Below are 27,943 nucleotides of genomic sequence, written 5' to 3' on the forward strand. Positions count from 1 at the left end.
GGGATGGGGTGGAGAAGGAGGAAAGAGGTTCTAGGTAAAAGTATTAGTGGCAGTGAAGGCAAGAAACAGGGAAGCTTCGAGTGCTTTTCAGAAACAATGGGACAGGTTTCCCTGGCAAGAGACCAGGGAAGTAAAAAGCAGTAGTGGGAGATAAAACTGTTGTTACAGGATTCTTCAGCTGCAGGTTATAGAAACTGCCTTGAGATACCTTGATCAATAAAAATGCTTTTATAAGGATTCAAGGGCAGAACCACCATATTGGCACAATGCCAGATTGTGAATGGTGCTCTCAGAGTTATGCATGTCAGGGCCTCAGATAGGGTGTCTTGTGGAACCTGAGGGTAAGAATGCAGCAGGCCCTCAAGAAGAACTGGGACGGGAGGGTTTTCAGGTCTTGCTGCCTATCAGTTTCTTCTTTTCAGCCAACTGGGTGGGTCGTATAAACCTGACAACACCTACATTTATATCTTTTCCTCTCTTACTTTCAAAATACCAGATTGAGCTAGAACCTTAATCCCCCAAATTCAAAGTCCAGGGTGAGAACTTGATTGGTATGTGTAGCAACTTGGTTCTGTATGGTCCTGGTTACTCTGTGTGTGTGCACGTGCGCGTGTCTGTGTGTCTGTGTCTGTGTATCTGTGTGATGTCAGACATCACTAATGGGGGTCCACCAGTCCACCATAATGGAGGGGCTGGTAGATAAGGGTATTTCTGTAAGTTGAGCAAGATCCCAAAACATGTCCATTCTGGCTGGCTGACTTCTTGCCTCTCCCCAGAGGTCCTAGTCTACATGATTGCAACAGTGTCAGGCCTGTGTTAACCTGGGGACAACTCAACCACAAGACTGGATCTCTGCCTGGAGACATGGATTTCTAGCCTTAGGAGCAAATGAAGGGCTTGAAATGAATAACCAAGGGGATTGGATGTTTGAGGCAATGGTATGAAGTTTAGGATACTTTGTTTTTTTTTTTTTGTTTTTTTTTTGAGACGGAGTCTCCCTCTGTCGCCCAGGCTGGAGTGCAGTGGCCGGATCTCAGCTCACTGCACGCTCCGCCTCCCGGGTTCACGCCATTCTCCTGCCTCAGCCTCCCAAGTAGCTGGGACTACAGGCGCCTGCCACCTCGCCCGGCTAGTTTTTTGTATATTTTAGTAGAGACGGGGTTTCACCGTGTTAGCCAGGATGGTCTCGATCTCCTGACCTCGTGATCCGCCCGTCTCGGCCTCCCAAAGTGCTGGGATTACAGGCTTGAGCCACCGCGCCTGGCCTAGGATACTTTGATGTTTAGAACAGTGTTCCCCAAACTGTGTTCTTCAGTATTCCTGTTGTGTCTTGTAAGATGCTCTACAAAAAATATATTGGTTAGTTGAAAAAATAATGAAATGAGCTGAACAGCGTTTTTTTATTGTGGTAAAAAATGTATAATATGACATTTATTTTGATCATTTAAAAATGTACAATACTGTAGCGTTAACTACATGCACGTATTTTTTTTTTTTTTGAGACAGTGTCTCGCTGTGTCGCCCAGGCTGGAGTGCAGTGGCCGGATCTCAGCTCACTGCAAGCTCTGCCTCCCGGGTTTACGCCATTCTCCTGCCTCAGCCTCCCGAGTAGCTGAGACTACAGGTGCCCACCACCTCGCCCGGCTAGTTTTTTTGTATTTTTTAGTAGAGATGGGGTTTCACCGTGTTAGCCAGGATGGTCTCGATCTCCTGACCTCGTGATCCGCCCATCTCGGCCTCCCAAAGTGCTGGGATTACAGGCTTGAGCCACTGCGCCTGGCCTACATGCACATATTGTTGTGCAACAGATCTCTAGAACTTTTTCATCTTGCAAAACTGAAACTGTATATCCATTAAACAGCTCCTCCCAGTCTCTCTTCTCCCCTTCTATCCCTGGCAACCACCATTCTACTTTCTCTTTCTAAGATTTTGCTGGGCCAGTCATGGTGGCTTATGCCTGTAATCCCAGCACTTTGGGAGGCCGACGCAGGCGGATCATGAGGTCAGGAGTTGGAGACCAGCCTGATCAACATGGTGAAACCCCGTCTCTACTAAAAATACAAAAATTAACCAGGTGTGCTGGCACATGCCTGTAATCCCTCCACTTAGGAGGCTGAGGCAGGAGAATTTGCTTGATCCTGAGAGGCGGAGGTTGCAGTGAGCCAGCCGAGATTGCGCCACTGTACTCCAGCCTGGGTGACAGAGCGAGATTCCGTCTCAAAAAAAGTTTGCCTACTTTAGATAACGCATGTAATTGGAATCATGCAGTATTTGTCTTTTTGTGACTGGCTTATTTCACTTAGCATAGTGCCCAAGGTTCATCCATGTTGTAACGTATGACAGGATTTCTTTCTTTTATAAGGCTGAATAATATTCCATTTTATTTAGAGACTTTTTTTTTTTTTTTAACCTGTTCTGTGGATGGTCATTTCAGTTTTTTCCACCTGTTGGCTATTGTGAGCAATGTTGCAATGAACACGGGTTTGCAAATATCTTTCTGAGATCCTGTTTTCCATTCTTTTGGATATATGCCCACAAGTGAGATTGCCAGATCATATGATCCTTCTATTTGTAATTTCTGGGGGAGCTTCCATACTGTTTTCCACAGCACCTGTACTATTTTGCATTCCCACCGATGGTGCACAGGGTTCCAGTTCTTCCACTTCCTCACCAACACTCGTTATTTTTTGTTTTGTTGTGAGGTGATGGCTCATTGTAGATTTGATTTGTATTACCTGATGATTAGTGTTGTTGAGTATCTTTTCATATGCTTTTTGGTCCCATTTGTATATTTTGTTTGGAGAAAATGTTTATTCAAGTCCTTTGCCCCTGTGAGTTTCATAGCTGCAGGACTTCTCAGGGCCTTTAATATGCTGATGTGCACTCTACCTCTAAGGAGGGGATAAAGTATTCAACTTTTTGCGGACTTAAATGTCCATGGAATTTTCTTAGTTATTTCAGGGGTGGGGTGGGAGAATCTAGTGTTCCATGGAATACCTTTATGTGTTGTTCTGTGATAGCACTTTTCATCCGATGATGGGTCTTGCATGTAGAGGTGGATGAAGGGAGAGGTCAGAGTGAGAGGTATATTCAGGCACCAGCCCACTGGCTGTTCAGCCTGGCAGAATATAGGAAAAGTAGAATATCAAGCTGGAAGCGGGGTGGTGGCATGTGAGGAGGCCATGAGGCTGGGTACATAACTGTTAAATTTAGTAGGCAGTGGGAAGGTGAGGATAGACTTGGTGAGGTTCATCTGTGTTCTTTAGAATAGACAAATAAGATTGATCAACTTCAGGCTGGGTATGGTGGCTCATGCCTGTAATCCGAGCATTTTGGAAGGCTGAGGCGGGCCGATCACCTGAGGTCAGGAGTTCGAAACCAGGCTGGTTAACATGGTGAAACCCCCGTCTCTGCCAAAAAATACAAAAATTAGCTGGGTATGGTGGCTCATGCCTGTAGTCCTGACTACTTGGGAGGCTGTGGTGGGAGAATCACTTGAACCTGGGAGTGGAGGTTGCAGTGAGCTGAGATCATGCCACTGCGCTCCAGCCTAGGCAACAGAGCAAGATCCTGTCTCAAAAAGCAAACAAACAAACAAAAAAAACAACAAACTTTGACCAACTTCATATGAAGCAAAGTATCATCTTGACCAAGGACTGGATGAGTAAGTAGGCTGGCCACTGTGATTTGGGCCTGAGTTATGGTAGGAGTTATAGGTAGCAGAGGAGCTGGGCACTCCCCTGTTTAAGAAGGGCAGACCATTGCTTTGTCTTCAAGGAATTTTGTTTTTTCTTTGGGCCCCTCTGATGAGCCCTTCCTTGTTTCCTGTCAGTCCCAGGCCTCAGCCTTTGGATGTGGGCTTCATGTCACATGGATTCTCTGCTGGACTCACCAGTGGCATTTTTAATTTGCTGCCCTTCAAGCATTGGACAGTTGCCCTAGGCCAATTTGATTGCAGTCACCCTATTAGTGTTGAGCAGATGATGGTTCCTGCAACTGGAGCACATTCTGATTATGTAGCAGTTGGTTTGGCCAGTTCTGTAAGTCCCCTGGCACAGTTGTCTGAAATTGGGGCCCTCCTCCGAAGGGGTTCTCACAGGCCATCATGGAACCCCAGCTGAAGACTCCTTGATAGCTCTACTATTTGTGAATCTTCACGTCCAGGGGAGGCCTCAGTATACAGAAGGATTCGACCAGCTTATGTTACTTGAATTAAAAGTGGAAGGTTTCTGGTTAAGGGTGTGTTGGCAGCTTTGTAGTCTTTGTATTTCAGTTTCAGTTTTCTTTTGCCTGGAGTTAGGATATTATCTGTGTGTTTACTGGTAGGAGACACCGACATCTTGTAGCTAAGTCAAGTTCATCTTGATGTTCTTGGTTCTGGGTGCTGTTCCTTTTCCAGCTTTTTTTGTTTGTTTGTTTGGTTATCATAAAGCTGATTTTTGGATACCCTGACTGATACTTAAAAATGTTCTATCTTTGACAGTAGGTGTGGCCTAATACACCCAAAGCAATTCCTTCTGGGAGTGGCAGTGAGGCCATCCAAGCCACAGGGTATGTTCTAGGCTTTCCCTCAGCTCTTTATCTCCTGCTAATGATCCTGCAATATCGGAATTAGATGGCTTTTCCCTCCATGAGGAAACTGAGGCTTTAATCCCAGACAGATGTGTTTTCTAGCAACATCCTGAAAATACAGAATGTGTCAAGCTTGCTTGGTGTTAGCTGTTGCTCTTATTGCAGAAGTTGCTGTTTAGACTTCACACTCTTACATTTTTTGCACTCTTGCTGTCCTTCCATCTTCATCACCCCTCTCCACTTTTTCTTTTATAATCTTCACTGTCATTTCTACTGCTGTAGCTTAGCTGTCTGTCTTACGTATGTGGGGAAGTTGTGTTTTGTTTGCATGTTTTCTGACTGCTGCTCGGGCCTAGGTCCTGGGGCAAATGACTGCTACTCGGGGCTAGGTCCTGGGGCAAATGCAGAGGGCAGGTAGTTAGCATCTAGGTAAATGTATGAGCTCTAGAGCCTCTCTGGGTTCAGAAGCCAGATTTGCCACTTACTAGTTGCTTGACATCAGGCAAGTTACATGAAATTCTGAAGTGTCAGTTCAACTTTCTGGGTCTCAGTCTTTGTATTCTCAAAAAGGAGATTGTGACAGTATGTACCGCATGGGCTATTGTTAAGATGAAATGAGTTCATACTGTAGATGTGAATGCTTGAAGCACTTGAATACTTGCAGCTTCAACGCTTGATGTCACCTGAAAAGTCTCATCATATTAGCTGCAGCTGTTGTTGTTATTATTACTGTTGTAGAGACGAATGAAATTCCCTTTGAAGAGATTAAAGAATAGGTAAGCCACAGTCAGAAATGCGAACACAAAAAGAAATTGGTGCATGTCATGTGAAAGGACCTCATTTGCACTGTCTGGTAGAAATCTGTGAGATACATATGTAATATTAAATGTTCTCTGGCCGGGCGCGGTGGCTCAAGCCTGTAATCCCAGCACTTTGGGAGGCCGAGACGGGCGGATCACGAGGTCAGGAGATCGAGACCATCCCGGCTAACACGGTGAAACCCCGTCTCTACTAAAAATACAAAAACTAGCCGGGCGAGGTGGCCGGCGCCTGTAGTCCCAGCTACTCGGGAGGCTGAGGCAGGAGAATGGCGTAAACCCGGGAGGCGGAGCTTGCAGTGAGCTGAGATCTGGCCACTGCACTCCAGTCCGGGCGACAGAGCGAGACTCTGCCTCAAAAAAAAAAAAAAAAAAAAAAAAAAAATGTTCTCATAGACACATTAAAGTAAAAGAGCAGTGAAATTAATTTTAACAGCATATTAATCCAACATATCTAAAATATTATTTTAGCACATCATCATTATGAAAATTATTAAGAAGATACTTTACATTCCTTTTTATGCTGAAATTTCAAATATGGGAAGTATGGCCGGACGCGGTGGCTCAAGCCTGTAATCCCAGCACTTTGGGAGGCCGAGACGGGCGGATCACGAGGTCAGGAGATCGAGACCATCCTGGCTAACCCGGTGAAACCCCGTCTCTACTAAAAAATACAAAAAACTAGCCGGGTGAGGTGGTGGGCGCCTGTAGTCCCAGCTACTCGGGAGGCTGAGGCAGGAGAATGGCGTAAAACCTGGGAGGCGGAGCTTGCAGTGAGCTGAGATCCGGCCACTGCACTCCAGCTTGGGCGACAGAGCGAGACTCCGTCTCAAAAAAAAAAAAAAACAAAAACAAATATGGGAAGTATTTTACATTTCCAAAACTGTGCAGTTTGAATGTGAAATTTTCATTGGAAATATTTGATCTGTGTTTAGATTTCATAAAACTAACAGTTGAAAAGGTGGACTCACATACCCAGGTTTTTCTAAACCTACTTAAAAGTTTTCCAGTAACTGAATCTTGAATATCAGTTTTTAAATTTGTATTTCAGTTTATTAAAGTGAAATAAAATTAAGTATTCTGTTTCTCAGTCACAACAGCCACATTTCAAGTTCTTAGGCACATGTGGCTGGTGGCAACTGTAATGTAAGTTTACTTAAAGTGTGAACTGAATTCAAAGGTGACGATATTTTAAGCTGGCAGGATCAAGGAAGTCTTCATGGAGGAAGTAGGATTTAAATCGGAACGTGAACGGGTAGAATTTGGATGCATAGAAAGAGGGAGAGAAGTACAAGAAATACCATGGATATCTTTTTATTTTTTATACTTTAAGTTCTAGGGTACATGAGCACAACATGCAGGTTTGTTACACATGTATACATGTGCCATGTTGGTGTGCTGCACCTGTTAACTTGTCGTTTACCTTAGGTATATCTCCTAATGCTATCCCTCCCCCATCCCCCACCTTGTGACAGACCCCGGTGTGTGATGTTCCTCACTCTGTCTCCAAGTTATCTCATTGTTCAGTTCCCACCTGTGAGTGAGAACATGCTGTGTTTGGTTTTCTGTCCTTGCGATAGTTTGCTGAGAATGATGGTTTCCAGCTTCATCCATGTCCCTACAAAGGACGTGAATGCATCCTTTTTTATGGCTGCATAGTATTCCATGGTGTATATGTGCCACATTTTCTTAATCCAGTCTATCATTGATGGACATTTGGGTTGGTTCCAAGTCTTTGCTATTGTGAATAGTGCCACAACAAACATACGTGTGCATGTGTCTTTATAGCAGCATGATTTATAATCCTTTGGGTATATACCCAGTAATAGGATGGCTGGGTCAAATGGTAAGAAATACCATGGATATCTATGGAATTAGGAGAACATGCGTGACAATAAGCTTGAAGAAGAAAGGAAAACAGGGGCCTGATTAAGACTATCCGTGAGTTACCCCCGACTGGTCATGGTTGTTTTTGACCACGAGAATCAGGATTTTAGAGTGACATGATCAGAAGGAGCAGTGTTTAGTATGGATTGGAGAAAGGAGACTCTGGGAATTGAGAAACCTGTTAGGCCTTGCAGGATCTCATAGTTGGGGTAAAGAGGGCCTGGACTTGGGTACTGGGGTTAGGAGCAGAGAGGAGGGGTAGGATTTGGAGAAGTAGTAGAACCTGGATTAAATGTGGACCTTGCAGGCACGTGGCAGAGGGGATTGGGAAGGTTTGAAGCCTGAGAGTGTTTATGGTACCACCAACAGAAAGAAATGGGTTCCTTGTTTTAGTTCCTGTGGAGAAGAGAGACATAATTGGGGTGACTCTGTTAAGTGGGACTCTGGATCCTTGCTGTGATTGTGAGAACAAGAAGGAAGGGCTGGCTTCATGTGTGACCTGCCATAGTAGTCTCCTCAGTAATAGAGAGGCTGCTATTCCCTGCGGCTCTTGTTCCTAATTGTTTCGTTTCAGGGTAGATTCTGGGTTGATGGAGTTTCTCCTACGGTTGGGGAGGATAGGGTGTTGGAGAAGTGAAGGGGAATCTTGAATTCTGTCCTTTGTGTACTTTCCAAAACACAAATATACACACCCACACACTGTTCCCTGCTAGAGAGAAAACATACCTCAAATGCATAATTACGCAAGGACTTGGCACTCCAGTGGTCTGCTTCTCTCTGTCCTCTGTAACTCTTAAGGGTTTCTTATTTTTAAACTCAGAACAAGGGTTGTGGTATTAGGGTTGTGGATTAATGAGCTTGGGCCCTGGGGGACTTTTTTAGCAAGGGATTGTCTGTTCTCTCTGGTACAGACATGGATACTTTCATGTACCATCCTAGTCATATATCAGGATTTGTGGTCACCATTTGCCTCAAACCAGGAGAATCCTTGGTTGGAGTCACAGCTGTGCCAGCACTGCCTTTTAGAAATCCTGATTCCTCATTTTCCTCATCTGTAAGACCCCATATTATGTTGTTGGGCTTGGCTTAGTCAAAGGGTGATGTTTTGTCAGGGACTGACTCTGCCAGTGTGAATTTTTGGCTTTGTTTGTGGTTCCTCCTCCTGGAAGACGTGAATCAGATTTTCCTAAACTCTTTGGACCCTGCTCCTTTCTCCTGGAGTCAGCTTCCTGTTTTGTTTTGTATTTCATAAATAGGCTTTCTCTTGGGGTGGGGTTAATGATTTTTATCCCACAGTGATTTTATCGGTTGTGTTAGAATAATGCTAGCTGTGGTAACACATCTCGAAGTTTCAGTGGCCTGGTATTGTAAAGGCTTATTTCTTATTTCATGTAGCAGTATAGAGTGGGTGTTCCTGGTTGGTGGGGGACTTCCCTCTACCTTGAGGGAAAGTGATTCAGGGATCCAGTCTCTTTCCATCCCATAGTGCCATCATTTTAGCTGGTGGAAGGGGAAAGGGATGGACAGGGCACACTCATTTGTAAGAGCCCTGACCCAGGCATCACCTCTTACCCACATTTCATTGGTAAGAGTCAGTCATGTGACCTCACCTCAATGTAAGGAGGCGTGGGAATGAAGGCCTGGCTGGGCAGCTACTTTCCAGTGACTCTTCTACACTAAGGAAGGAGCACGAATCTTTGGACAGCTATCATTTTTTCCCACATACCCTGACTTGGTTTATTTAGGAGAGAAAAATATGCCAAAAACTTATATTTGGAAACAAGGAGTCTACATCTCCATTCACAGCCTAACCTTTGGTACTTCCTGTGGACCGATGGCCCTTTATTCATTCAGTTTCATTTTTCTTGAGAACCTTGTATGTTTGAGGCACAGTGCCAGGCTCATGACTGTTGGGAGAATAGGGTCAGGGAGGGGGAAAGATGTCACCCTAATGTGGACTCTAGTAACTTTAGTCGTGCTTATCTTGGCAGTCAGCTGTCAGCTTTACTTGGCAAGTTCCATCTCCATGTGACCAGCCATGTTGATCCCTCTTCTTAAAACCCAGCTCTGGTCATGTCACCACCCTCTCTTCAACTTTTAGTGTCTCTCTAGAACTTGCAGGATAAAGTTCAAGCCTCTTAGTGTGATGTTTGAGGTCTTTGACTATTTGTCTTCAGACGGCCTTTACAGAAATCTCTGCAGCTGCTCCCTTGAACTTCTTGCCCCTGCCATTAGGCTAATTGGCCTCTCGCCTCTTGCCTCTTGCTTCTCGGCCTTGTCACACCTTTCCCTCTCTCTGGACTGTTTTCCTGCTCTCTTCATCTGTCCTTGGTGGCCCAGTTAAACCTCTGAGCTTGGCCTGATGGATCTAAGGCACATCTGAGCATCCTTTAAACTGTAGCAAATACCACACTGCATATTCAGCATAGTTTATATGGCTGTTTATTAGTGTTAATGTTTCATGGAGTATCTGTCTAAAATTGCTGATTGTCTACTTCGAGAAGATAGTTTCTTATGTTTGCTGTAGAGTCAAGCTTGGTGCAGTACCTAGCAATAAGTGCTGCAGTTCATCAGATGTTCGGCATGCACTAATTGCTTTATGTCACACCTCAACCCTTCAAGGTGGGTATTATTTTCATCCCCATTTTACAGATGAGGAAGTTGAGCCCCAGGTTCACCCAGGTAGTAAGTGGGGAACCAGGCTTGAACAGAATTCTAACTGCTGGTTGTAGGAGATGTCTATTATGTGGCTGATGAAGGTAGAGGTAAGTGCAGCATACACCTTGTATTCCTTGTTCCCTCAGAATTTATAATTCAGTTGTGGGACTCGATGTGTACAACTTCTCTACAAAATTAAAAGAGGTTGCTTGGCAGCTTGCAAGGGTATGGGCTTTCAAAAGTCAGACCTGAGGCTGGGTACAGTGGCTCATGCTTGTAATCCCAGCACTTTGGGAAGTAGAGGTGGGTGGATCACTTGAAGTCAGGAGTTCGAGACCAGCCTGACCAACATGGCAACACCCTGTCTGTACTAAAAATGCCAAAATTAGCTGAGTGTGGTGGCGGGCACCCATAATCCCAGCTACTTGGGAGGCTGAGGCACGAGAATCGCGTGAACCTGGGAAGTAGAGGTTGTAGTGAGCCCAGATTGTGCCACTGCACTTCAGCCCAGGTGACAAAGCAAGACTCCATCTTTAAAAAAAAAAAAAAAATCAGACTTAAGGTTTTACTGTGGTGTTACCTTGGGGAAGTTAGTTATTTCTCTAAGCTTCATTTTTTCATCTGTAGATTGGCGAGGGAGGATACCTTCCAGAACTGCTATGAGGATTAGAATGAGAGGAAATGAATACAGTTATTGACTAGTAGGTGTTGAGACAATAATAAACAATACAGACTAAATAATCTTAGCTAACATTGTTTGTCAACATTACCCAAGGTAGGGTATGGATAAGTGCTAACATGGATGGTCCTATAAAATTCAGAGATGTGGGAGCCTCTGAAAGCTGAAGTGGGTCAGTCAGCTTCATGGAAGAGGGGGCACATGAACCAGATTTTTGAGAGATGACTAGCTTTTTTTTTTTTTTTTTTTGTAGTTTACAGATGCTTTATTTGGCTATGTATTGTTTATATTGTTGGAATTAAATGCCAACATTTAAAAATTGGGTAGTTTCTCATGAACCCATATTTCTAGCTTCTTCTGAAATATTGAAGACTGGCAACACATGGCCTGCATTTCAGAAATCAGAGCTGAGTAGGAGCTGCTGTCTTTAGAAAAGACATCCTTTGTCCTGTACCCTGAGGTATTTGAGTTTGAAACCCCATTTATAATCCCTTACGATCTTTTCTCCGTTAGATAATGTGTTAGTTTCCTATCACTGCTATAACAAGTTACCACAGTGACTTAAAACAAATTTATTCTCTTATGGTTCTGGAGGTCTGAAGTCTAAAATGGGTGAGCAGGGCTATGTTACTTCTGCAGGCTCCAGGGAGAGTCCATTTCCTTGTCTTTTCCAGTTTCTAGAGGCCACCTGCATTCCTTGGCTAATGGTCCCTTCCTCCATCTTCATAGAGATGGTTGAGGTTTTAACTGGATGTAGGGAAAAGCTTCATGTCTCCTTCTGCTTGTTCATTTATAATACAAATGTGGATTGAGGATCTACTGTGTGTCACCTGTGCTGAGTGCAGGAACAGTGACAAGACAGATACCCTGATCTCATGGAACTTACATGCTTGGGGGTAAGATGGGGCTTGAGGAACAAGACAATAAAAATGTAAAAAGTTCATTAAGAAGAGAAACATTGCCCAGCATGGTGGCTTATGCCTGTAATCCTAGCACTTTGGGAGACTGAGGCAGGCTGATCACTTGAGCCCAGAAGTTCGAGACCAGCCTGGCAATGTGGTAAAACCCCGTTTCTACAAAAAAAACAAAAACAAAAAAAAACAAAAAAAAAAAACACAGGGGGTGTCTCCCTGCTGTAGTCCCAGCTAGTCAGAAGATTGAGGTGGGAGGATTGCTTGAACCTGACAGGTCAAGGATATAATGAACCATAATTGTGTCACCACACTCCAGCTAGGATAACAGGAGGAGATCCTGTCTCCCCCCCCTCCCCCCCCCAAAAAAAGGCAAATATCTAGAGTATGTGTGAGCTATACAGAGACTTAAAAGTGGCCGGGTGGCTATTATAGCTGGGTAGTACAGGTAGGTCTCTCTGTAGAGGTGACATGTGATCTCAAGGATAATGATGAGAAGGACCTAGCCATGCCGTGATCAGAAAGACTTTTATAGGCACAAGGAAGCTCATGTGCCAAGGCCCTGAGGTAGGAATGAGCTCAGGATATGCAAAGAGCAGAAAGGAGGTGGGTGTGGCTGGAGCATGGTGAATGGGAGCAGAGCTGCAAGAGGACTGGCAAAGTCAGAGTACCTTGACTGGGCCAGAGTTTGGATTTTATCTTAAATATTATAGGAAGCCATTGGAGGGTTTTAAGGAGGTTGCTAACATGATCTTAGATATTTGGAAAAGCTCACTCTGAGTGTATGTGCAGAGTGGATTGTAGGGGCGGTAGTCCAGGTAGAGATGATGGAGGCTTGGACTGAGTGCTGCTATTAGAAATGGAGAGAAGTGGGTGGTTTTGAGAAAAAGCCAGCAGCTGTGCTTCTTTGTTCCTTTTTCCTAGCATGCTACAGCTTTGGTTTATTTTAGGCCCTATGCTGTGTTCTGAGGAGACCGCCCCTGGGCGTTGCCAGCTTCATGCCTGAGAGAAGGAGAGTGACAGTCCTGGGCACAGTGCTTGTCTGGCTTCTGCATAGCCTGTCAGTGTGGAGGTGATGCTGTGGCCAGCCTTGCTCAGCGATGTCTTTCTGGAATGTTGACCACTTAGGTCATGTCTGGACATTCTTACCCCAGACCTTGTCTCCATCCCAAACTAAACATGTCCATTTGCTGTTAATTCCACCTCCCTTTGGAGGAACTCTTTCCTTGCCTTTGCTGATGGAGAAGTCTAGCTAACCTGCGGATCTTCCATCTCTCCCAAGCTTGCCCAGAAAGGGATGGGGCATCCCTAGAGTGCTGTGTCTCTGAGTGGAAGAGTTCACCTGGGCTCAGACCTGCACTGCGTTCTCTGCCAGCCTTTGCCAGTATGTTCACCGTGTGTCACGGGTTGAAGAGCCCCAAGCCCATGGAGTCATGTTGTTGGTGGAGAGTGCCCTCACTGTATATTCCCCATTGTGCGCAGTGATTTTTAGCACGAGTTATTTTTAACTTAGTTTTCCCAGCCCCTTAGATGTCTTGTCACTGTTTAGAAAGAAGAGATTAATAATATCTCTTCCATTGCATATGTGTAGCACTTTCCGGTTTCTGGTGAGTTTTCAAAGACATTAACTTACTGTTTCTCACAAGAGTCCCAGGAGACGTGTGGGCCACCCTTCCCCCCCATTGTTACTTTTTAATAAAAAGTCTTGCACACAGTGATTACTGGGTTAATAAACACAGGAGGATTCTGCAGTTCTAAACGATGCTGGTGGCCATTTCTTTCTATTTCCTTAGTGCTGTTGACTGAATGTTCCTTTATGCTTTAGGAATAAAATGTGCTTGCTGTTGCATTTAGCAATCTGAAATGACCTGTCTTAGAGATGAGGAAATGAGGCTGAGAGAGCTGCCAGGACTTGTTGCAGACTATGCAGCTGGGCCTGGGCTAGAGGGCAGGTGGCCCAGAGCTGCTTTATCCTGCCATTGCGGTTCTCTATGCTGAACCTTCTGGTATCTCCCTGGAGGCTGGTTTGAGACTGTGATTGCTGGTGCCTTGGTGAAAGAGGCAGTTCTTTTTATTTTTTTTATTTTTTGAGACAATGTCTCACTCTGTTGCCTAGGCTGGAATACAGTGGCGCAATCACGCCTCACTGTGCAGCCTCAGCCTCCCGGGCTCAGATTATCCTCCCACCTCAGCCTCCTGAATAGCTGGCACTACAGGCACGTGCCACCGTGCCTGGCTAATTTTTGTATTTTTTGTAGAGATGAGGTTTCACCATGCTCTCAGGCTGGTCTCGAGTTCCTGGGCTCAAGCAGTCCTGCCACCTCAGCCGCCCAAAGTGCCAGGATTACAGGCATGAGCCACTGTGCCCGGCTGAAAGGGGTAGTTCTTAACCATATTGCAGGAAAGGAACATGAGGGCCTTTTCCCCCTACATCACGTTGACTGTCCTAAAAATGCCTTGGGTCTGGCCAGCAGCCCCATTCCCTACCCCGAACTTTCTTAACCTTGCCAGGTCCTTTGGCTTGGGAGAATCCTGATAACTGCAGAAGGAGCAGCAGCTCTGTACTCAGGCAGGCGTGGCTTTGGATCCTGGCCTACCATTAACTTGTCAGTGGGCAGGTTACTTAAAGATTCTCTCTTTGAACCTTAGTTTTCTCATTTGCTATTGGTCTTATCCTAGAGAGTGATGAGAGTGAGAGATAAAGTGTCATGCATTGGCAGCCTGGCATAGGGCTTCAGAGTCCAGACTCTGGAGTTGACTGCCTAGGTTCAAATCCTGCCTCTGCTACTTAATCAGCTGTGTGATTTCGGGCAAGTTACTTAAACTCTCTGTGCCTCACTGGCTATTACCAGAAGTTGCACACTTTGACTTGTACCCTTTGCCTAGGCATAAGAATTTCTTACTTTCTTCACTCCCTAACCCCCTTACATACAGAAGCAAAGGGATTATCAGCCGAGAAGACCTTGGTTTTGGACGTGACATTTTATTTTGCTGAAGCCTCCTCCTGGATTGGATGAAGCATTTCCGCTCACTCCCTAACAGGAAGGGATGGGGTCTGCATGGGAGAGATTGGTGATGCTACCTCAGAGGAGGACCCAAACAGGAAGTTTGGAAACAAGTCAGTATCTACAGAAACTAAGTTAGGGAATTATTGGTGCTTAACACAGAAATTCAGCCTTGCTCTTCAGAAAAATAACAGATGCTTAAAAGTCAGTGGCAAGGAGGGGAGAAGGCTATTGGTTTGATTTTTGAGTACGATCTCAGTGAAGAAAGAGCAGTTTTTATCTGTTTCTCCTGATGTGCTTTTGTTCTCCTAGTGAGGAAATAGAGGCTAAAGGGAACAGCTCTCTCTGCCCTTAATTAATTAGAGTCTTCTGCAGTGTGTGCTAATCTGTTGTTTTCAGCTAGACTATTGGCTTCTTGAGGGTGGGTGCCAAGGATTCCCCAGTCTTCGTAGTCCCCGCTGTGCCTAGCACAAGGCTAAGCAAGCAGAACAGTCTGCTCATGAGTGATCGAGGCCCACTTTGTTGTCATCTTTGTTTTCCAGAGTGAGTATATTGCTCCGTGTGACTGTCGGCGGGCTTTTGTCTCTGGATTCGATGGCTCTGCGGGTGAGTCACTGCATTTTCTCTGTTCTTTCTGCACCTTTGTTCGCCTCCTAAAAATAACTGAACCGAGTTTCAGCCTGTGATATAGAAGCAAAAAGAAAATGCAAACCAGATGCTCCACATTGACTTTCTGCAGAAAGGTGTGGGTTCCCAGCCTTTCCCGGCTCCCCAAGGTCGCCTTGCAGTAACCCTTTTTATTCCTCTCTGTACCTTTGCTTTCAAAGTTTCAACAATTCTTATTTTTAAAAAGTTTTTGAACTTTTTATTGAATATAATATACATATAAAAGTTCTATCAATTAAAGTGAATATACCTGTGTTACTAGCGCCCCAAATAAGAAATGAGACTGTAATATTATTTCAGACCCTCCTCTCTTAGCTTATTGGTCCCAAGCAATTCTCCCAAGTGCTTGGCTTTTGGTTTCTCTGTTTTCACTCTTGGCTTAAATAGCACAGGTTAATGTTAAGCTGCATTGGTGTTCCTCAAAACCATTATGCCTTTGAGTTTTAGGGTGGACTCCCCACTGCAGATTTGTCTCTAAAGCAAGCTGGACAAGGTGGGAGCTCCCCTTCCCTCATGGTTATTAGCACGCTGCTTCCTTTGGCGTAAGTGCTTGTGTTGGTTGGCACATTAGGATTGACTTTGGCTGACACCTCTGCCAAAAGCCCCAAGTTCTGCCAGGTCTGTGGGAACGGAGGGCGGATAGAGGTAGGAGGCATGAGCTTCCTGCTAGTGACCACAGCAGGAACACTTATAGGGCCCACTTGGTCTTTCTCCAGGAAAGGTGAAACAGCTCTTCTGGGGTGTCTGGTGGAGCAGAGGAGTGGCTATGATTGCTGAGCAGGAACCATCTCTCCCTGTGTCTTGATTATACGAGACCACTTTGGCCATATGTCTGCAGTTCTCCATTCTCTGTTTTTGACTTGTACTGCGCAAGTGCAGTCTTTTTTGTGCAGGGACCAGTGCCAGGCAGCTTGGGTCTCAGGACTGTTCTTTCAGAGCTTGACACACAGCTTGTCCTCAGTGGTGTGGTCTTCTCTTGCCCAGAAGTTTCTTTGGAGTTAAGGACCCATCTGCCCCACTAGGAGGAGCTGGTGCCTCTTACTGCTCTCACCTGCCTGCTGTCATTTTGTGCAGCTTCTGGGCAGTTGTTAGAAACCTTTCTTCTTCTTCTTTTTTTTTTTTTTCTCCCCTGCTTCAGGCACAGCCATCATCACAGAAGAGCATGCAGCCATGTGGACTGACGGGCGCTACTTTCTCCAGGCTGCCAAGCAAATGGACAGCAACTGGACACTCATGAAGATGGGTGGGTACAGGCATGGCTAGCCTAAACTGAATTGGCCTGGTCTCGGCAGGGATCCTAGAGGTCCTCAGGACTCCTGGATCGTACTCCTTTAATGCAATCATGGACCTTTTTGAGAATCCAGGGGAAACTGAGGGGAAAAAAATGGCATGCTTATACATACATACCAATGTACATTCAATTTTGGAGGACCCTGGTTCAGGATACTCATTTTATTGAGGGGAAACTGAGGGCTAGAGAGGACAGTTGATTTGCTGCAGATCACATTGCTGTGCATTTCACTCCGGTACTGGGGGCCTTCTACTATTTGCTGCCTCATGATTCAGAGTGAGATAAAGGCAAGGAGTCATTGGCAATAGGAGCCAGAAAGTTTTCCCCCGAGGCTCTCTCTGAGGATCTTGGATTTGCTTCTGGCAGTTTAGCTCTGGAGAGGAGCAGCATGCAGGACAAGCGAACGGGTCTGGAACTTTCTTGGGCTAGTCGCTTCACTTGCAGTGCTTTAGTTTCCTCATCTGTAAAATGGATTAATCACAGTAAGTAAATAACATATAAAGTGGTGAGAATTAAAGCAATACTATGTGGAAAGCGTATAGATCAATATTTATTGAATAATGTGTGTATGTACTCTGTTTTCATTTAATTTACTGCTGTGTGTATTTTCCTGTCATTAAAATAGTCTTTAGAAACATGGTTTTAGGGACTGTACAAAGTCTTTGCTTACTGATTTTTGAACTTGGGGAACAGAAGATAAGGAAGGGCCAAGTGAGAAAGAGAAGATGAAACAAAATACCTGATGCTTCTTATTTGTTGTAGGAAATGAAATAGTCCCCAGACTCACAGGAGGGAACAGAGGACTAGACCATGACCCTGAGATCCAGGCAGCCAGCTGACCGAGGGGTGTGTGCACTCAGGTGTACGCCACACACCCTCCACACACATACACGTGTTCTTTGTCTTTGGGAAGAACAAGGAACATTTTTGTCCTGGCATTGGATTAAGTTTCTATTTCTCAAAAATCATTTCATAAATATAAAAACACCAAAGCTACAGATTGTTGCCTGTGCTGCATTTGATTTCTCCTTCCCCTTCTCTCTCTCTCTCACACACACACACACACACACACACACGCGCGCGCAGGAAGGCATTTGAGACTGGCTGTTATAAATGGACAGGCTAGTGGTCTTTAAATTTTTTTGTTTGCGTGCTTCTGTTAATGGGAGTCAAGTACCCACAACGTGTATATATGTTTATATGTTATTTATATGTGCTAGTGTTCCTCTATATTCCAAATATCAAAAACTAACTTTGTAATTTCTTTATAAAAAATAAATACAAATAGAAGCTCTGATACTTTCTTCTTGTACCCAGTAGAACATTGTGTCCCCCCCTGGGGAGCAGGCATCTCTCTTTCGGGCCCACAGATTCCGTCTGTTAGGTCTGTTAGGTCTGTTAGCATTTTGGGGGTCAGAATGTTAAAGAGGTGTGAACACTGCCTACCTGTTCCTTAATGTAGGTATGTGGCAGCATGGGGGTGGCAGAGGGAGTGAATCCTCCTCTCTTCCAGGCTTCTCCCTAGTTTCCTCAATCAAGTCTTCTGTGTAGGGAGATTCTGATGGGTTTGGTTGGCCAGTGAGTGATTCATCCGTGGGGTTTTGCCGAAGATCTGTCTGCTAGGAAATGACATGGCTTCATCCTATGAAAGCTATGTACTATATAGTGTACTAGGGCATTCGGAGAAACTGTGTTAATAAGTGGCTTGTTTAGTGGTTTGAAAAAAATAGGAAAGAATCAAATAGCAGAATGAAACTCAATGTCAACTTCTAGGCGTTTTTTTGGAGTTGGAATTCATGAGCTTCTTTCTTTATAAACCTTTGCACTTCCCTTCTGTGGTTGTGTGGTTGTATCAGTAGTCAGCAGAGAAAAATAGTAAAGATAAGTTTCTACTGTTTTAGAATATGTGAACTTTTACTCTAAATATATGTTTATTTTATCAAGATGTTAATTATTTGGCCAAAATCTGATTGCTTAAAAAAAGTATACATCTCAAAGATAACTGGCTAGATATGGAAGATGTTGGCTTAGATTAAAGGAAAACTGGACTATAGAAGTAATTTTAGTTCCATTCTGGAGGCTGATATAGTGTCCTATGACTAGCGTCTTAGAAATAGAAAGGGCTGTCTCATCCTGGAAGTTGGGGAACCCAGAGGCCCATGTTAAAGACAACAGGACGGCCAGCACTTTGGGACGCTGAGGCGGGAGGATCACTTGAGGCCAGGAGTTTGAGACCAGCCTGGCTAACATGGTGAAACCCCATCTTTACTAAAAATATAAAATTACTTGGATGTGGTGGCATGAGCCTGTAATCCCAGCTACTTGGGAGGCTGAGGCTGGAGAATCACTTGAACCCAGGAGGTGGAGGTTGCAGCGAGCCGAGATGGTGCCACTGCACTCCAGCCTGCGTAACAGAGTGAGACTGTGTCTTCAAAAGTAAATAAATAAATAAATAAATAAAGACAGCAAGATGGGTGCCTGTGTGCCTCTCCTATAAACTTTGGGAAGATCTCTTTGCTGCCGAGACTTGTGCTTAGGCCTCTATGCAGAGGCTGGTTATGGGGCAGGGGCCTTCTCTTGGCCACCCTGCCGTTGCAGATGAGTGGCGGGCACTGGGAGCATGTTATCACCTTACCTGGTGTGTGATATGTGGGAAGTCCCAGTTCCCAGACTTCACCAAATCACTGCCCACATTCTCATCAGGTGACCGGTAGTGGGGAAGTGACTCAACTGAGGAGATTATCTTTGTGGTGACACCATGTGCCTACGTGGCAGTGATCCCCAGGATATTTTTATAAGGAGTCAAGTGAAAAATCGTACTTTTTTCCCTTGTGTCTCACCCTCGTCTTACGCTTTTCATACACACAAACTTAGACTTCTCCCTCTTTCTGTCGCCTTCCAGGATTAAGGGAGGTTCAAAGATTTTCTAAGTCATATCAATCCACTTTAAAGAAGCTGCTTAATAAAGACCCTGCTATCATGATGTTAGAGAATTGTATCCTTCTGGTGGGATACTAAGCGCGGCCCCACTGGGAATTGTTTCTTATCAGTTCTTCCCCGCGTAGGTCTGAAGGACACACCAACTCAGGAAGACTGGCTGGTCAGTGTGCTTCCTGAAGGATCCAGGGTTGGTGTGGACCCCTTAATCATTCCTACAGGTAAGTGAGCTTGGTTCCTTTCTGCTTGGGTAAGGAAGTGGCTTTTAGACTCCCCTCCATCCTTTTTGTTTGCTTGTGGGGTGTGGAGCATTGGGGGGCTCAGCATGACTGATTTTATAGTAGAGGTCAAGGTGAGGAGAGAGTTCCACTGTTGGTGAAGATGTGCTTTTACAGTTATTCATCCTGCACACCCAGCTCTGGGCCGCGGCAGCACCACCTTTCTGAAGGTTCTGGACTTTCAAGGCCCTGCTGCCTGCCCCGCTGCAATGGGCGTTCGGCTCATGGCTGGGCCACAATGTGTCTCCTCAGATTATTGGAAGAAAATGGCCAAGGTTCTGAGAAGTGCCGGCCACCACCTCATTCCTGTCAAGGAGAACCTCGTTGACAAAATCTGGACAGACCGTCCTGAGCGTCCTTGCAAGCCTCTCCTCACACTGGGCCTGGATTACACAGGTCAGAATCATGGTTCCACCCAGCAGGGACCCCGTCATTGTCCCCTCACCTCTTGCTGTTGTCTCCAACCTCCTTCTCTGAATCCAAGTCGAGTTTGAGCTGACGGGAGGATTTTGCCCTCCTCTGCCTCGGTGGGATATTTGAAGAAGCAGGAGCTTTATTTGTTTCCACTGTTGCCACCTACTTGCCACTTAGTTTGGCTTTGGTTATTTTTGCAAAGCTCGTTTGGGTGACTTTTTGGGTGCTGCTAAAAAGACTGAGTTTTTTTTTTTACCATTCAGCTGCTAACTGCCACTCGCACATATTTGATATTGGAAATAGAGCATAGAGGTTTCTCGGTTCCATTTCCCTTCTTATGTCAGCATTTGTAGATTTACCTTCCTAGGCCTCTGTCCTCCATCTTGTACCTTCTGCTTTAGAGGCTTTGGGGTGTGGGTGTGTTTCCCTGGCCTGTGTGATAGTGATGGGTAAGCAGCATGTTCTCTGAACCATTGTGTGGATTTATGAAGCAGTGAAGGGGCAGAGGGAGAGACCTGGAGGTGGGGCTGCAGGGGAGGGCGTCTTGCTGTAGAAACAGAGGTAGATGGGAGATGGCTGTGGAATGTAGGCAGGTTGCCCAGAGGGGTCCTGGGAAGAAAGCATGACAGCCTAGATTCTGGGCCAAGTTTTAAACAGCATTCCCGAGCTGATCTTCAAAGCGTCCCCAGCCTGCTTTCTTGTGTGACATCCTCACCAGAGGGATATTGCTGAATGGGGAGGATGGGTCCAGTGAGTGGCCCAGGGTCGGCTCAATATTTTCTATCAGCGTGGTTTGAAATTTTTTTCACTAGAGCAGAAGCTCTGACTTGTTGCTTGTAGGAGAGGGGAGAGCAAATGTTGGTGATAAAGCTTTTGTTCAGTACACATTTGGGTGCCTACTGTCCGCAGGACGCCGTGCAAGGTGCTGAGTGAGTAAGACAGACGCCCACCCAGTTGGCTGTTCCCTGAGTTGTGAATGCTGCCCTGGTAGGGTGGTTGTGGTGGCAATGGAGTGAGCTCCTCTAGCACCACGATTTCATCTTGCAGAGCAGCAGGGAGGCCTTGGCAGTGTCTGAAAGGGCAAGTGTGATTTGGAAGTGGTTATCACAGAGAGTCAGACTACAGGGAATTCCTAGGTCTTAGCACCCAAAGGCAAGTCTTGCAGCCCCAGGAGCATCAAGGGGTGGGTGCTGTTCCCCTGACCTCTGAGACTGGGTGAGTTCCCTCTGCTGGGTGGTGTGTTGATGTAGCTCCCTGTGTGTCCCCTATTGCATCAGTATTTACAGTAGTGTGTTAATTGCTGGATTCATTGTCTGTCTTCCCTTCTATATGATAAGCCCCATGAAGACAGGGACTGGGTCTGGCTCAGAGCTGTAACCACAGTGACCAGCAGAGTGCCTGGCATGTATCTATGCCTGGCAGATCTAGATGCTACACAGGCATTTGTGGGATGTGTAAATGAATGAATTTTACTGGTGAGGCAATCAAGGCTCATGACAGTTAAGTGGCTTGGACACCTCTTGTATAGGGCTGGAATCCAGGCCTCCTGTCTGTGTAAATATAGCGTGCTCCCTGTAAGAAGTGGTGCTGATGTTTGGCGTAGGTTCTTTCACTGGGTTCCTACTGCTTTCTGGGACCAGGGCTGGAGTTAAAGCACATTTGTTTCTTGCAGGTATCTCCTGGAAGGACAAGGTTGCAGACCTTCGGTTGAAAATGGCTGAGAGGAACGTCATGTGGTTTGTGGTCACTGCCTTGGATGAGATTGCGTGTGAGTGCTCTGGTTTCGCTGTTTGGGCATGTTACCTGATCTCTCCTTTGGGTCTCTGGGAATCTGTGTGCTTATGCCATTCAGCTTTTCTGAGTGGCCAGGGAATAAGCAGAAGGCTGTGTCACCAAATGGGTATAGGAGATGCCAACTAGGATGAAGGAGAAAGAATTACAGGGAATTGGGGAGGGGAGTGAGGCTTGCCCAGAGCACTATTACAGCTGGGTGATGCCCACCTCTGGCCCGTCCCTCAGGACCATGGCACCTCTAAGGAAGGGCATTTCCTACAAATATTTTATGTCTGTCAGCCTCTCTGTAGGTGTAGAAGTGGGATCATAGCAGAAGCCTTCTTTCTTTACACTTGTCCTGTAGTTTCCTAAGGTCTTTATAGTGAGAATGTTCTGGGAACATTTCTACCTCAGAAAACTAGGAACCAAAAGTTCTTCCCCAAGCCCTTTGATATAATAGCAGTTTCTCAATCTTTAGACCTAAACCCACCTTCATGCAATTGTTCAGCACCTTCTTTCATCTAAAACCTGATGGCATCTGGTTGAACCTTCCTGTCCTGTCTTCTGGTTTCTGAGTCGATTTGACCCAGAGAAACTGAGAAGAGGCACTGCTTTATCCTTTTGCCTTCTTGCTAGAGAATGAGACCCTGCTGCAGTGTCCTCTCTCTTCAATCCCTGCGTCTTCCATCCCCAAAACATTGTCAGGTGTATCAGTGACCTACATCCCTAATTAACTTAATGACCTCAGCGTCAGAGAAAAACACACGGAAAACTTTTTTCTCTCCCTGATTGTAACAAAAACACAATCCCATGATAGAAAACTTGGAAAATGCAGAGGAAGTAAAAAGAAGAAAAAAAAAAAATCACCCATAAATTCTGTTACTCAGAGATAATCAGTGTCAGTATTCTATGCATGTATCATTTTATAGCCTGATTTTTTTCACTGTATCAGTATACTATAAGCATATATAAGCATAATTTTAAGGGAGTATTAAATATTCCATCATGTGGTTATACCATAATTTATTTAACTGTTTCCCTAAGGATGACCTTTGGGTTATTTGCAGTAATCCCAAAATTTATTATGATGCTACCATCAAAATCTTGGTTCATGAATTCATGTCTTAGTGTTTGATAATTTTCTTCCTATTTCTGGTTGGCTTTTAGGGCTTTTGACCCATTTTGCCCTTTGCCTGCCAGAAAGTTTGCACCTTGGTATTTGAATTTGTCCATCTTGCCACACCCTAACGCCAGTTACTGTCATTTTTTAAGAAGTGCTAGTACGGCCGGGCGCGGTGGCTCAAGCCTGTAATCCCAGCACTTTGGGAGGCCGAGACGGGTGGATCACGAGGTCAGGAGATTGAGACCATCCTGGCTAACATGGTGAAACCCCATCTCTACTAAAAAATACAAAAAACTAGCCGGGCGTGGTGGCAGGCGCCTGTAGTCCCAGCTACTCAGGAGGCTGAGGCAGGAGAATGGCGTGAACCCGGGAGGCAGAGCTTGCAGTGAGCTGAGATCCGGCCACAGCACTCCAGCCTGGGCGACAGAGCAAGACTCTGCCTCAAAAAAAAAAAAAAAAAAAAAAAAAAAAAAAAAAAAGAAGTACTAGTACGATAGGTAAAAAATGTTGCCTCATCACTTTATTTTGAGAAGCCATTATTTTAAAATAGAGGTTGTATGTTTAATGCCCAGGCCTTTTTTTGCTCTGATCCTCATGAGAACAAGTGATGGAAGCTGGAAGTCGTGGGACCGGAACTGTGCTCTCTCTTGGTCTCTCTAGTTCTCAGACGTTCAGCAACATCACTGAACCTGGCTGACCTGGCTGTCCGCAGGTCCTCCACCCAGTCGTGGTGCCGGAGCAGACCCGTGGGTGGGCTGCAGGCTCTGATTTCATTCGCGAGCTGCAGCCTCGCTGACTCACTGCTTTTCTTTCCACCTCTGACAGGAAGCTCTGTCTCCATGGGGCTCACTGACCCTTACAGAGGAGGCTTGCCTGGCTTCCCTTGTGTGAGGGTCTCAGTTTTTCTACCCTAGGTCATCTGCCTCAGAAGGGAGAGAGTGCTTGTCTCCTTCCCTGTTATTTGGGAGTGCTAGAGGTTTGTCGGCTTCAAGGCCAGGCCTGGCAGGTCAGCACTAGGCGGATCATTTCAACTGCTTGTGGGGGCAGTTCTCAGGATTTTGACTGATAACTTTTATTCCCTTCTCCCGGCAGTGATATGGAAGCATGAGAAACAGCTCTGGTGCCCTCACGTGGTGGACATGAGCAATTGCAGTTCAGAGGTGGCACCAGACGGGAGTCAGGCTTCCAGCCTTTCTGTGCGATTCCATTGAATCCTTCCACAGCAGCTGGACTCCAAGCTGAAGCTCTTCCCTCCCCCGACAAGCGACCCCTTAAAATCTTAAGTCAGACAGGTGACAGGGACTTTGATTTCTTTTCTAGGGCTATTTAATCTCCGAGGATCAGATGTGGAGCACAATCCAGTATTTTTCTCCTACGCAATCATAGGACTAGAGACGATCATGTGAGTGTTTGCCCCGCTTCTGGAACTCCCTTCCACAGCTCCTCAGAGCCCTCGTGTGCCCTTTCTGGTCCTGGCCCACCCGTCACTGTCTGATAGTTCACGGATGTGCTTCTTTTTTCTTGCCCTTTTCACATTTTCCCTTCTTGTCTTCCTTAGCAGTAGGTGTTTATTTATATCCTGCCTCTCTTTGAGCCCCCAAAATGATTTGAAACGCATGAAAGTGTCTGTAGTACTATGAGACTAAAAAACAAGTAGATGAGGACGTTAGGACCAAGCTGGAGTGAGGTTAGTTCACAACATTTTTGCTGCAAGGTCTTGTTCAGGCCACACATTCTTTGGCAAGTTTTCTAGCAGCCGGTGTAAAGGGGTATATGTGTTCAACTGTACAATTCTGGGTCCACAATGCAAATAAATGCAGTCATTTTGAAGGTCAAAAATAATATGGGAAAACCCCTCCAGCTACGCTTTGTTGAATTGTCAGTTTATTTTTTCAAAGCATTTCTTGTAGCCTTTTTTTCATTACTGTTCTAGTTAAATAGCTTTTTGTATGAAGACAACACATTTATTAAGTGCCGGTGATGTGCTTAGGGTCTCTGTTAGGTGCTAGGGTGACTGAAACAGGACGGGGTCCTGGGTTGGAGTCAGGGAGATGAGCATGTCTTCTTTCTAAAGTATTTGGGCACATAAGTGGGCACCAGTCTGCCTGTGGGAAGGATGTAGGTGTTATGAGAGGGGCCTGACCTAGGCTTGGAGATCAGAGGAGCCTCTTAGGGAAAGTAATATGGAAGCAGAGAGTAAGGATAAATGTGGGTGAGTTAGGTGAATGGCAGGGTGAGGAGGAGCGGGGAACCGTGATCCAAGCAGAGGGAACAACATTTTCAGACACTCTGGGCAGTAGAGAGCACAGTGCATATGGGGCCCTGAAGAGATTCAGTGAGGTCAGAACATAGTGAGGACAGAGTGTGAGCAGGGGCCACAGGAAAGAAAGGCCTTGGGGGCCACATTCAGGAGCTTGGGTTCTTGTTCTGAACAAGAATAGTGGGAAGCTGTTGAAAGAATTTTTCAGAGGGAACCACGTGTTAGACGTACAACTTGTAAAGAATAATAGGACTGAAACATTGGTAGACGGGGAGAGACTTAGAGGCTGTGGCACTAACCCAAGTGAGAGATGGTGGGACCTGAACCTGAGTGGTGACTGGGCGAGGCTGTAGTTGAGCTGGACAGATTAGATGGAGATTTAGGCTGTGGGTCCCAAGGTCTTTTTTCTTTTCTTTTTTTTTTTTTTTTGAGGCGGAGTCTCGCTCTGTCGCCCGGGCTGGAGTGCAGTGGCCGGATCTCAGCTCACTGCAAGCTCCGCCTCCCAGGTTTACGCCATTCTCCTGCCTCAGCCTCCCGAGTAGCTAGGACTACAGGCGCCCGCCATCTTGCCTGGCTAGTTTTTGTATGTTTTAGTAGAGACGGGGTTTCACCGTGTTAGCCAGGATGGTCTCGATCTCCTGACCTCGTGATCCGCCCGTCTCGGCCTCCCAAAGTGCTGGGATTACAGGCTTGAGCCACCGCGCCCGGCCCCAAGGTCTTAATGAAGGACGGGAAGAGGGTTATCAATGAATGAAATGCCCAGATTTCTGGCTTGGCGAATTGGGTGGATGATGACAACATAAACAGGGACAGGGAATGCAACTTGGAGGGCAGGATTTGGGAAAGGAGTGGGGAGGAGAGAAAAGGGGCTTCATTTTGGTTGCCAGGAAACAGAGCCTGATGTGTATGTGTGTCTGTGTTGCCACCCTCTCACTCATGTTCCCTCCTTTTGCTGCCACCTACCTCTCCTCCATCTGCAGGCTCTTCATTGATGGTGACCGCATAGATGCCCCCAGTGTGAAGGAGCACCTGCTACTTGACTTGGGTCTGGAGGCCGAATACAGGATCCAGGTGCATCCCTACAAATCCATCCTGAGCGAACTCAAGGCCCTGTGTGCTGATCTCTCCCCAAGGGAGAAGGTGTGGGTCAGCGACAAGGCCAGCTATGCTGTGAGCGAGGCCATCCCCAAGGTTGGTGGCCCCACTTTGATCCATCTAAACTCTGCCACCCTCTTCCCAGTTCTGGTATTGTCTTTGGAGCAGAGGCAGATTTCTGAGGCTGCCCGTTGGATCAGAACTGTGGTCTCCCTGGATGAGGCCTTAGAGCTGGAGCCATATCAAGAGCCTGAGGGCCCTTATTGCTTGTTGAGTCTTGCGTTTTCCAGAGCGTGGCATGAGAGATTATTTTAGGTGGTACACATTATTATTTAGTTTACTTAAATGTATCTGTTTTAACAGCATTTAGCATATAGTAGAAAAACCATAACTAGCATGAGTTCGTGATACTATAATTATTTAAAATAAAGTTGAATTTAATAAAGCTGATTTAAAGATGGTCTAAAGAAAAGCCTGTAATCCCAGCACTTTGGGAGGCCGAGACGGGCGGATCACGAGGTCAGGAGATCGAGACCATCCTGGCTAACACAGTGAAACCCCGTCTCTACTAAAAATACAAAAACTAGCCGGGCGAGGTGGCGGGCGCCTGTAGTCCCAGCTACTCGGGAGGCTGAGGCAGGAGAATGGCGTGAACCCGGGAGGCGGAGCTTGCAGTGAGCTGAGATCCGGCCACTGCACTCCAGCCCGGGCGACAGAGCTAGACTCTGCCTCAAAAAAAAAAAAAAAAAAAAAAAAAAAAAAAAAAAAAGAAAAGTACTAAGTGAATAAGGGTACAATGGATAAGAAGCTAGGGTAAAAACTGTGCAGGTGGTATGAGAATGCTTGAAGCTTGGGAAATGCTTCTCTACCCCCTCCTTCTGCCCCACCACATTTTATAGCTAAGGACACTTGAGGCCCAGAGAGGATTGGGGAGTTGGGGACTTGTCAAATTCAAGTGATAGTGATAGGCTTGTCCTTTACTGAGCCCTTGCTGGGCAGTGCTAAGCAGCTGACACTTGTTGCCTCATTTTAATTAGGGTCTGGGATAGGACTAGAATCCAGGCCTCTTTAGAGGTAGGCTTTTCTACTGTCCTGCCCTTGGCCTCTGGCTGCCAAGTGGCCTTTGGCAAGCCCAGTGATGTTCTCTCTTCTCCACTGATCAGTGGGCCATCCTGGGAAGAGACCAGGCCTGGCTGTCTAGATCTGGCTTGCCATTGTACCCCTGCCACCATCACACACAGTGTCACTCCTCCTCTCTCTCTCTTCTCTCTCTGGAGAGAAAGAGAAAAGGAGATAAGATCACGAAAGCAATTTGAGAAGCTCTGTGCAAGTGTCAGGTGTGCTGAGGCCCGTCTGCTGGATTCTAACTTGTTCTCAAATTGGAAAGGGTCTTCTCTAGCCTTTTAATATCAGATCATTATCAGTAGCTGAGATAGGACCACTGGGTGGGAAGGGAGGGAGCAGGAGACCTCACTCATCAGGTCATGTGCATCGCCAGACAGGGAGAAAAAGCCCCTTTTGTACAGCAAGAGAAGGGTGATTTCGGTCAAGCTTTCAGTGGTTAGTGAACTCTAAC

General features: G+C 45.9%; 1 protein-coding gene across 9 annotated transcripts in view; it reads left to right on the plus strand.

Annotated features, from left to right (window-relative positions):
• Window positions 1-27,943, plus strand: part of XPNPEP1 (X-prolyl aminopeptidase 1) — a 64,558-nt gene that overhangs the window by 19,846 nt on the left and 16,769 nt on the right. For 2 of the 9 annotated variants that reach the window (XM_033183343.1, XM_033183351.1), the window contains 7 exons: window positions 15,073-15,136; window positions 16,335-16,439; window positions 19,553-19,645; window positions 19,955-20,098; window positions 21,789-21,884; window positions 24,333-24,414; window positions 26,253-26,463. In XM_033183343.1, coding sequence (XP_033039234.1) covers window positions 15,073-15,136; window positions 16,335-16,439; window positions 19,553-19,645; window positions 19,955-20,098; window positions 21,789-21,884; window positions 24,333-24,414; window positions 26,253-26,463 — 795 coding nt within the window. The other 7 variants (XM_033183389.1, XM_033183363.1, XM_033183398.1 and 4 more) reach the window with 5 other exon arrangements.

This window comes from Trachypithecus francoisi, unplaced genomic scaffold, assembly GCF_009764315.1.
Source record: "Trachypithecus francoisi isolate TF-2019V2 unplaced genomic scaffold, Tfra_2.0 Contig01579, whole genome shotgun sequence".
NCBI lineage: Eukaryota > Metazoa > Chordata > Mammalia > Primates > Cercopithecidae > Trachypithecus > Trachypithecus francoisi.